General features: G+C 44.9%; 2 protein-coding genes across 4 annotated transcripts in view; one reads left to right on the top strand and one right to left on the bottom strand.

Annotated features, from left to right (window-relative positions):
* Positions 1 to 11,748, top strand: part of LOC134355857 (uncharacterized) — a 545,005-nt gene that overhangs the window by 471,444 nt on the left and 61,813 nt on the right. Inside the window, exons 10-11 of the mRNA XM_063066362.1 lie at positions 9,560 to 9,605; positions 11,625 to 11,715. Coding sequence (XP_062922432.1) covers positions 9,560 to 9,605; positions 11,625 to 11,715 — 137 coding nt within the window. The remainder of the gene's footprint in view (positions 1 to 9,559; positions 9,606 to 11,624; positions 11,716 to 11,748) is intronic.
* LOC134355434 (Fc receptor-like protein 2) overlaps positions 1 to 11,748 on the bottom strand; it is a 121,461-nt gene that overhangs the window by 33,558 nt on the left and 76,155 nt on the right. The window lies entirely within an intron of this gene.

The following is an 11,748-nucleotide window of genomic DNA, read 5'->3' on the forward strand; positions in this document are numbered from 1 at the left end:
GAGTCAGCGGGCATCTTCCTGGAAGGAGAGAGGAGCTGAATTCACCCGAAGGGCTGGTTCTCAAAACTACCCAAAACCTACCCTGGGTCCTCAGGCGATAACCAACGCAAATCACTGCAACCATCTCCGGGAGGACTCGAGCGACTTGGAAGAACCAAGCTCTCCCTAGCGGAGCGGGAGAGACATACGAAACAGAGCTGTTGCTTACATTGTGGCAAGGCCAGCCGTTTCAGGGTCACCTGCTCCGAATTGTTGGGAAAACTCCCATGACCGTACAGAGGGGAGAAATCAATCGGTCTCAAATCCCTCTTCCGTTTTAACGAGTCCCAGAGTGATTTTGCCATCCCTATTTTCTTGGATACATCAACATTCTGTGAGAGCCTTGGTAGACTCTGGTTCGGCAGGGAATTTTTTGGACAATGGACTGGCAAAAGGAATCCAGGCACCTAAGGTACAACTCGACCAGCCCATCTCTGCTATGACCCTGAATGGTAGAACAATAGTACTTGGCCAAACCTTTTATCTTTCCGTCGCTCTCTAGTTGAATATTTGAAGGCAAGAGGAAAGGATTCGTTTCCATATTATTCATCCTCCAGACGTGTTCCTAATCCTTGGTTACATTTTCATAATCCTTAAAATAATTGGTCTTCTGGCACCATTCAAGGCTAGTCGGCTATTTCTCAGTTTAAGGAAGACCTGCCCGAGTTTCCGGGCGACCTGCTGTGAACCTTGTCGAGTCACCATTTGAGTTGCTTCCTGACTCCTCAAGACTGAACTTGAACTCAACAGAGTTGCCTGGAGTGCCTTTAGAGTTCTTGGATTTGTTGGTGTTCAACAAGAAGTGAGCCGCTAAACTGCCCCCCCCCGGCCCCCCGCCCCACAAAGACACTATGATTGCGTCTTCAGCTTATTACCTGGGTCGTGTCCTCCCTGGGGAAGGTTCTAACCAGTACCCATTTCTACTCATGAACACGCATTTGACCTACTACAAGGAGCCGCGGTCATCACTAAACTCGACCTCCGGAATGCCTAAAACTTAGTCCGGATCCGAGTAGAAGATGAATGGAGGACGGCTTTCAACACTCCCAGACATTGAGAATCCGATGATGCCACTCAATTGCTCCAGCAAGGCTTCACAAACTTCAAGGACGCACTGCCGGAGATGTTAACCACTTTGTCTTTGTTTATTTGGACGGTATTCTTATTTTTTCTCGGTCACTTCAGGAAAATGTCCACCATCTACGGAGTGTTCTTGAACCCCTACTAGAGAAGCAACTCGTTGTTAAATTGAAAAGAGCGAATTTCGCGTCTCAATTTTTTTGAGTTTTGTCACTTCTTTCGGGAATTTACTGATGGATCCCGAGAAGACCCAAGCGGCACGAAATTTGCCACAACCTACATCAGTCCTACTGCTCCAACGCTTTTCAGCGTTCGCCAGTTTCCATCATCACTTCATTTTCAATTTCTAGGCATTCGCAGCACGACTTGCCAACCTCACTAGAAGATCTACTGTGCATTTCCGTTGGATTCCAAAGGCAGAAGCGCATTCTTCCATCTCAAGAACAGATTTACTACGGCACCTGTACTTGTTTCCCCTGATCCGGACCTTGCTTTTGTAGTGGAGTTTGACACCTTGAACATCAGGCGTTGCACTGTCAACATGCCATCTCAGACCAGAAGCTACGCCCATGTGCCGTCTTGTCCAGCTGCGTCCCTCCTGCCGAGATGAACTAGAGAATCGGGAATAGGGTGTTGCTTGCTGTCCAGCTGGCACTTGGAGAGTAGATGCATTGTTTGGAGAGAGCCGAACAACCATTTTTGGTTTGGACCAATCATAAGAACCTAGCTTGTTTCCAGAATGCCAAGAGACCGAACTCCCTGCAGGCGTGCTGGTTATTGTTCTTCAATAGATTCAATTTTACCATTACCCACAGACTGGTTCTAAGAATCAGAAACTGGACCATCTTTCTAGGCAGTATGAAATGCCAGATAAGGAGGAAGTCCCAGCAACATTTTCCCCAATTCAAGACTGGTGCTTCCCATTAGATGGGGGATTAATTCCATGGGGCAGACAACTCACGAGGCTGATCCCCGCAATGGTCCACCTGGTCATATCTTCAACCTGAGGTGGTCCAGACTAATGTATTAAATTCGGAGCATGCTTCCAACATAGTTGGTCACCTGGGAGCTTCAGGTACTCTGGAGTTTATAAAGATGCAGTTCAAGTGGCCAGCAATTCACATCCAAATTCTAGAGGGTATTTTGTCTTTTCATCGGGGCAATATTTACTCTTAGGATTCCACCCACAACTAATGGGAAGACGGTGTATCAGGATTTGGAGAGATCCCTGTGGTGTCTGGTCTTGGGAAATCTGACTACATGGAGAAACCATTTTTTTTGGACAGAATGCATGAGCAACAAATGTTCACTCATTTGTGGTATCCCCTTTCAAATGTCAGTTAGGCTAGTCTACTGCTATTCCTGGAGCAGAAGTTCAGGATGAGTCTCCCTGCTGCTGATAAAGCATTTAGAAGATGCAGGTGGACATGGCCTAAGGCAGCGGTCCCCAACCACCGGGCCGCGGACGCACCAATATTGCTGAATCAGTGGGAGCCCTGGGCTTGTTTTCCTGCAACAAGACGGTCCTATCGAGGGGTGGTGGGAGACAGCGATACTCGAAGGGGGTTCCTTATGTCCAGTCTATTCCGCAATTTAGTTTTTGTTGCATTCATTGCAGAGATATGTTGGAAATGGAAGCAACGTTTTCAGTGCTTTCCTGACTATCTCAGGATATTTAGCCTTGACTTTGATCCGGAATGCTGGCAGAGATGTTATGTCAAACATACTTTTCAGCCCGTCGTCATTTGCAAGCTCGAGGAGTTGATCTCCTTCCCGCGGGATGACGCGCGGGTAATGACCTCGCGTGCTTTCAAGCTCAACAGTGGGCGTGACAGGGAAGGAGGAAAGGTGCAACTGACTCCTATCGCCAAATCATATCATTTCCTCGCGGCCCGGTAGCGCATGCCTTGCAGCCCAGTGGTTGGGGACCGCTGCTCTACAGGACAGGGTTATCTGATGGGATTTGATTAGCCCGAGATAATTCCATTTACAGTGGTCCCACTTGTGAATCTGGTCCTTCTAAATCCAAACTCATTAATAGTCTGAGGGAATGAACTTGCTCGTTTTTTTTTCTCTGCTGCAAAACAGCAAATTTTACATCAGAAGACAGTGAAGACAAACCTGATTCTGATTCTGAAAGGGGCCCTTTCCCTTTCCAAGGACATCCCAAAGCAATCCTCAATGGATATGTTTAGAGTTCTACGCTCTTTACTTGACTTACAAAAGACTTTAAGGAAGTGCCAATGGTTGCCTCATGTAAACAAATTGTTCCATTCTCTTCCTGCATTATTTTATCACTTGAGACCATAAAACCAGAAGATGATAATCCAGGAACATAATTAGGCCATTCAGCCCATCAATCTGTACCACCATTGTATAATGGCTGATTTATTATCCACCTCAGCCCCATTCTCCACATAACCTTCGACACCCTTACTAATCAAGAACCACCAACATCCACTTTAAATATTCACAATGACGTAGTCTCCACAGCCTTCTTTTTCAATGAATTCCACAAGTTCACCACTCTCTGACTAAAGAAATTCCTTCTCATCTCTGTTCAAAAGGGATGTTATTGTATTGAAGCTGTGCCCTTTGGTCCGAGACTCCCCCATGATAGGAAACATCGTCTCCACATACACTCCATCCAGGCCTTTCACTATTGAAGAGGTTTCAATGAAATTTCCCCCTCATTTTTCTAAACTCCAGCAAGTACAGGCCCAGAGCCATCATGTGTTAACCTTTCTCATTCCTGGGATCATTCCCATGAATCGCCTCTGGACCCTCTCCGAATACAGCACATCCTTTCATAGCTAGGGTTTTCTAAACTGTTCAACATATTCCAAGTGCAGTCTGACCAATACCTTATAAAGCCTCAGTTCTTTGATAACTTCCCAAAAACCGACTGGAAAACAGTTTATGATCCCATAGTTGCATTTACAGCTGTGCACAGGATTGGGATTAATTTTAAACACAAAGGTCAAACGGCCTTTTCTTCATGGAGTTGTTATTGTTGTTCAGTGATCTTGCTGAAACAAAAATGCTGATCTGAAGATATTTTGCATCTCTGCACTTGTTCTCATCAGCATATTGCACCATGGTTGTTGAGAAGTTTTCCAAGAAGTGATGGGGCAATGCAGGAAGAGGGTAGAACAATTTGTTTATATATTGCATCTACTGGTACTTCCCTATATTCTGTTTGGTAAGATAAATAAAGAAGACAGAAGTTCTAACCACATCTTTTGCTGAGGGTGAAAATTACACAGATGACAGCAGTGACTGATACAACAGAGTCAGCACTCATACTATATCCCAATGTACAGAATTTAAGCAGATATACATTCATGGCTAATATACTGTACCGTTTCCCCATAAAACACATGTAACGAACTCAAAGTAACAAAAGCTCTCTATCTATACTGAATTATTTTTATCATTTATCCATTTCTGTACAATGTGAAATTCAGTGTTTATAAACAATTGCAAAATCAACAACGAAAATTCAGGACAATATAAATCAGCCACATTCTTGGATCATCTCAACCCTCACACTGCAATGAAATTAAGATTGAACAATGAAACAACACACACAAAATGCCAGGGGAGCTCAGCAGTCCAGGCAGTTGAACAATTAACATTGTTTAGTTAAACTTCAAGATGGTGCCGATACAGATAATTTCAGGACATACAGTATGCCAGTGATATGAAACCTGATTTTGATTCTGATTCTGTATTATTTCTCCAATAAGTGTGACATGTGAGAATTGTTATCCTTTGTACTGAAGCTCTCTCTGTTACAAGGGGGGCGCTGGTAGCGGACCCAGATGCAAGACACAGACACTGAAGTTCTAGGAACAGGACTAGGTTTGTCAGGAAAGCAAGGGAAGAAACAATGCTGGACATTGACACAGGCCCTGGACAAGATTAGGATTCAGGGCCTGGGCTAGGACTTGGGCTAGAAGCATGGAACCCGGATGTGGAACGAGGAACAAGGAGCCTGGACTAGGTACTTGCAACCAGAGCATGGACAAGGACCCGGAACCTGGGTCTTAATTGGGACTCAGAACCTGGGTTTTGACTCAGAACCGGAACCCGGGTCTAGGCTAGGACTCGGGACTAGGATCTTGGCAAGGACAGGGTGTGGAACTCCTGCACAGGACGAGGTACATGGACAGGGCGACGTTCTTGAATGTGGCTTGGATAGGACGAGGGACTCCTGGACAGGACGAGGGAACTCCAGCACAGGACGTGGCTCTTGAACTAGATTTGGCTCGGCTCTTGGACTCGGTTTGGTTAGGCTCTTGGGTACGGAGCCCGGACTCCTCCTTGGAGCACAGGGCAGGGATGTCTGCCGAGCACAGGATGAGGAATCTCCAGCACTGGGCTGGGCGAGGCACCAGAACTGGATAAGGACACAAAGCTCAGTCTTAGACAAGGCTGGAACACAGCGCCTGGACTTGGTCTTGGAACACAGCAACAGAGAGCCTTGGATTTGAGCACAGGAACAGCAGACACAGAGTCAGGACTCCTCCTTGGGAAGCACAGGATGTAGGGCTGGGACTTGTACACAGAACATGGAAACTAAACACTGGGACACAAAGAGACAGTTCCAAACTCAATGATAGATAGTTCCTTCTCTTGGACGGCAAGGCTCTGGTCTCACTCCGGCGGTTGAACTTGACGAGGTTGCAGGCAAAGGTTTCAGAAAGAAGGGAAGGGAACAGTACAGCTAAAACAATCCCTGGTTTGCAGAGGTATTTATGTGCCAGACCGAATTGAAAATCAGGTGCCTCAATTAAGGCACCCAACAGAACAAGGGAGAAAACAGGAAAACCCAGAACAAGCATCGATGGACCGGACCGTGAACAGAAATGCAGACTTCACTGACCGGACCATGACACTCCAAGACTTCATCTGCCTCAGGGAATCGCACAGCCTGAATCTGGATAGATCACACTTTGACTAACATTGAAAGATCTAACCAGGTGAACAGGGAAGCTAGCAACTGAGAATCTGTGCAAAAGTATGCAGAGTTAGGATATGGAGGTGAGATAGGTAAGATAAAAATGTCTTCTCCTTAGACAAGTGTGACCTGTCCATTTACTTTGCCCTATGATTCTATGAGAAATAGAAACGACAGCGGTTGTCTACTTACACAGACCATTTCCTGTCAAAGTGGAGTCGAGTTGGTTTAGGAACAGTTCTGATGTGGCTTTTACCCATTGTGAATGTGTAATTCCTTTCAGTAGGTTTCCCCTCACATCTAACTAAAGCAAAGTGAAATCACATCAGAGCTCTTGAATTTACACCAACGGAGGGAAAAGAATTCAGAAGAGGTGAGCTCTAAAAGTTATTTTAAAGAGTGGGCACAGCCTTCAGAGAGGGAATGAAGTGAAGTACTGTATGCTGAGTTTCCATGAAAGGCCCCTTCTACATCACACCTATTTCCTACCTCTTCATCTCTGTTCAAAAGGGATGTCTCTGGGGAACTAAGATTGCGTCTGTCCTCTCTGCCCCGGCCAGTGATTCTGCCGATGTTGGGCAAACATGCTGCCGAAGGCGTTTACAAAAGTGCGGAGGGCAAGCTCTTCCTGGGCTGCAGGAGGGAACTGGCGGTAGCCTTGCCGAGTACAGTGGCTGTGATCTGCTGCAGGGGCCCCCAAGCTTTCTCCGTACTGCCCCGTCTGTGGCACAGTTCTTCCCTCATTGCTCGAAACAGCGCTCCAGCACTGATACAAGGGCCCGGTAGTCATGCTGCTTGGCTAGCGTTAGGTCGATGAGGGCTCACAGGGACTACCCCTCCAGCACCACGGAAAAGTGCACAGCCACCTCGGCGGGCTCTATCTGTTGTGCCATGAGGCAAGTTTGACTTGCTCCGGGCGGCTGGACTGTTGTATTTGGGGAGCTCCAGGGTTGATCTTGTGGCGCTAATCGTTGAGGCCCTTTGGTCTTCCTCTTGCTCCAGCAGCATCTGCCTCATGCCCATCCTCCCATGGCTACGACGTCTTGCGTTCCCTGGTGCGGGTCGTGACAGAGGTGGGTGTTGTGCTCCGCCGTGTCCGCCAGGTTGGGTTGGCTGGTATGCTCTCTCCGTCGGGGCTCCCTGGGAAGGCACGAAGCTCGGTTCCCAGGTCCTCCCTGGGGTCTCGTCTCATGAGCCCCGTATGGGGCAGGCATACTGCTCGGTCCTGGACTTATTACGCGTGTCTTAAGGCACTCTATACAATGTCGTAGCCCTTCAATCTCATTGTCAATTTCGCATCCCACTCCTGATACCAATGTGGCGAACATTTGGTCCACAATGACAGACGAGGAAACTCATTGAACTCAACAACCATTGTATTGTTATAAACCCAAAACAGACCAGGAACCATGACCCGGAGAGTGATCCCACCAGTCTCATACAGATGGTGGAGGTAACCATCACACACCCCCATTGCAGTTAGGGTGACCCACAAATACACAAGCAAATAACTGTATAATCCAAGCTAAAATGTAACAATAAAAGAACTGGAACTTCCCACCATATTGATTATGGTGAATTGATTATGGGGAGCAAGGACATGGCAGAACAATTGAATAATTACTTTGGTTCTGTCTTCACTAAGGAGGACATAAATAATCTTCCAGAAATAGTAGGGGATAGAGGGTCCAGTGAGATGGAGGAACTGAGCGAAATACATGTTAGTAGGGAAGTGGTGTTAGGTAAATTGAAGGGATTGAAGGCAGATAAATCCCCAGGGCCAGATGGTCTGCATCCAAGAGTGCTTAAGGAAGTAGCCCAAGAAATAGTGGATGCATTAGTGATAATTTTTCAAAACTCGTTAGATTCTGGACTAGTTCCTGAGGATTAGAGGGTGGCTAATGTAACCCCACTTTTTAAAAAAGGAGGGAGACAGAAACTGGGGAATTATAGACCGGTTAGCCTAACGTCGGTGGTGGGGAAACTGCTGGAGTCAGTTATTAAGGATGTGATAACAGCACATTTGGAAAGCGGTGAAATCATCGGACAAAGTCAGCATGGATTTGTGAAAGGAAAATCATGTCTGACGAATCTCATAGAATTTTTTGAGGATGTAACTAGTAGAGTGGATAGGGGAGAACCAGTGGATGTGGTATATTTGGGTTTTCAAAAGGCTTTTGACAAGGTCCCACACAGGAGATTAGTGTGCAAACTTAAAGCACACGGTATTGGGGGTAAGGTATTGGTGTGGGTGGAGAATTGGTTAGCAGACAGGAAGCAAAGAGTGGGAATAAACGGGACCTTTTCAGAATGGCAGGCGGTGACTAGTGGGGTACCGCAAGGCTCAGTGCTGGGACCCCAGTTGTTTACAATATATATTAATGACTTGGATGAGGGAATTAAATGCAGCATCTCCAAGTTTGCGGATGACACGAAGCTGGGTGGCAGTGTCAGCAGTGAGGAGGATGCTAAGAGGATACAGGGTGACTTGGATAGGTTGGGTGAGTGGGCAAATTCATGGCAGATGCAATTTAATGTGGATAAATGTGAAGTTATCCACTTTGGTGGCAAAAATAGGAAAACAGATTATTATCTGAATGGTGGCCGATTAGGAAAAGGGGAGGTGCAACGAGACCTGGGTGTCATTATACACCAGTCATTGAAAGTGGGCATGCAGGTACAGCAGGCGCTGAAAAAGGCGAATGGTATGCTGGCATTTATAGCGAGAGGATTCGAGTACAGGAGCAGGGAGGTACTACTGCAGTTGTACAAGGCCTTGGTGAGACCACACCTGGAGTATTGTGTGCGGTTTAGGTCCCCTAATCTGAGGAAAGACATCTTTGCCATAGAGGGAGTACAAAGAAGGTTCACCAGATTGATTCCTGGGATGGCAGGACTTTCATATGAAGAAAGACTGGATGAACTGGGCTTGTACTCGTTGGAATTTAGAAGATTGAGGGGGGATCTGATTGAAACGTATAAGATCCTAAGGGGATTGGACAGGCTAGATGCAGGAAGATTGTTCCCAATGTTGGGGAAGTCCAGAACGAGGGGTCACAGTTTGAGGATAGAGGGGAAGCCTTTTAGGACCGAGATTAGGAAAAACCTCTTCACACAGAGAGTGGTGAATCTGTGGAATTCTCTGCCACAGGAAACTGTTGAGGCCAGTTCATTGGCTATATTTAAGAGGGAGTTAGATATGGCCCTTGTGGCTACGGGGGTCAGGGGGTATGGAGGGAAGGCTGGGGCGGGGTTCTGAGTTGGATGATCAGCCATGATCATAATAAATGGCGGTGCAGGCTCGAAGGGCCGAATGGCCTACTCCTGCACCGATTTTCTATGTTTCTATGTTTCTATCTCCATGTAACCAATCAGCCTTTTACTCAAACCATGAGTTTCCACCTGCCAATCATGTACTCTTGCTTGACTGCACTGGGTAAACACGTGAGACTGAATTTTCTTTCCCTGCCTCAACAGGACGTGAATATACATGTGAAACATTTACAACAGTATCAACTGCAAGGTAAGTCACTTGATCCAGTTCTGTTTAAATGTACAATGTTCTCATTGCTGGTGCTGTGATTGGCTCCCCTCCCATATGAGAGATAATTCAGGGGAAAATTATAATTTCATTTACTTGGACTGAATGCCTGTGAGAATATTGTTTTCATTTTCACAACCAGTAGTACAACCAACGCTCGACAACATGTTTTAATCCCAGGAGACCAAGATAAACTAATCTCTAAATATTCTGCAACAACTTTCGACATGAAAGTTGATATATGTTTTTACTTTGTAAGTAGATTATTGGAATGGATAATGGAAAACCAAAGGAGATAACTTCATTCAATTTCATTTGCCCCATCACTGATTTGTGTAAGCAACAAATGGACTCATTTTAAAGGACACTTCATCTTATGTACCTGATACTTCCAGCTATTTTATTTATTTATTATTATTATGGCTTCTTTTTCTCTTTGCACAGTTTGTTGCTTTTTGCACACTGGTTGAACACTCCAGTTGGGTGGCTTTTCATTCATTCTGTTGTGGTTATTAATCTATAGATTTACTGAGTATGCCCACAAGAAATTGAATCTCAGGGTTGTATATGATGACAGATATGTATTTTGGTAATAAATCCACTTTGAACTTTAAGCTTCAGGGTTCAGATAATGCTGTTGTGTAACAGGTTCATATGGTCCCAGAGTTGTACAACACAGACAAAGACCATGTGGATTTCCACTGCACATCCATCTACAGTATACTGCAAATGCTTTAGGCATCTTCGATTCTTATATGGTCTCAGATGGTATCATCTCCAGAGTCCTGATCACAACACCGAGGCTGTCTGTGATTGCTTGGAGAAGCAGAAGCCAAAGTCTGCAAAGGAAATGTGGCAAGTTCTCCAAGACACTTGGAACAACCTAGCAGCTGATTTTCTTATAAAACTGCATGACAGGGTACCCGAAAGAATTGAACTAGTTTTAAAGGCAAAGTGTGGTGACACCCAACTTTGATTTGATTTAGTTTATTGCTGCTTAATGCACATTATAGTATTTTTAAATATTTAAATATTTTTCATTTCATTACTTTTGAAAGCATCGTCACTTTACAGAATTCTCTTAAATGCACCTATATTTTGCACAGTAATGTATCTAAACCCTATCTTCCAGCACAAGGTCCAAAGCCTACTATGGAGGTGTGACTTGAGATCTCATTCAGACACTCCACAAACATTGACTGTGACTCTTTTTCCACCACTCTCTGGGTGAAAACAATCACTTCAAATCTAAATTCATGTCATCTAGTTTCATTTGCCTCTGAGAATGGAGAAGTTTGCTGTCACCTTTCCAACCTGTACATCTCATAATTTTATGTCCTTGGTGAAAAGGATTTTGAAGAATTACAGAGGATCTTGATGAGCTGAGTTTTTGGGCTGAGGAATAGCAAATGGAGTTTAATTCAGAATTGTGCAAAGTCTTGCATTTTCAAAAGTCAAATCAAGTAAGACTTTCGAAGTGATTGGTTGGGCCCTGGGAAGTGTTAAAGAACAACGGGATCTTGGAATTCAGGTACATGGTTCCTTGAAAGTGGAGTCACTATAGTGAAGAAGGTTTCTGGTATTAGAGTAGAGAATCTGGTACTCTGCTAAAAAAGAGAATTGTTATTCAACTGGATGAAGTGCAGAAAAGATTTCAAAGCTCAAAGTAAATTTATTATCAAGGGAAATTTATTATACAACCCTGAGATTCATTTTCTAGTAGATCTACTGTAATTCCAACAACCATAATAGCATCAGTGAATGACTGCATTGCAAGATGTTGCCATTGCCTCGAGAAAATATGGTTTTATTCCAACTGATGATGTTTTTCTCCCTTCTCCAATCTGCCATTCAGTCAACATTATTTACTCCTCCAGCTCTGCTTATTTACCTCGCTCCACTCCACTAATGTTACAGAGAAAACAGGAGGTAAGTATTTCAAACACAAAGCCATCTCGTTTCTGTATCTCACCTGTTCTGTTATTCTTCCCCTTTACGCAGTTTCATGATATTGAAGGTTGGTCGTTGGCTGCTCTTCGCTCTCCTGATGATCTGCACTATTTCGGTCACGTGGTTCACAAGGGAAACCAAGGTAGGCTTATGGAAAACAATAGAATTTGCATTC

This window comes from Mobula hypostoma, chromosome 13 (genome assembly GCF_963921235.1).
Source record: "Mobula hypostoma chromosome 13, sMobHyp1.1, whole genome shotgun sequence".
Lineage (NCBI taxonomy): Eukaryota > Metazoa > Chordata > Chondrichthyes > Myliobatiformes > Myliobatidae > Mobula > Mobula hypostoma.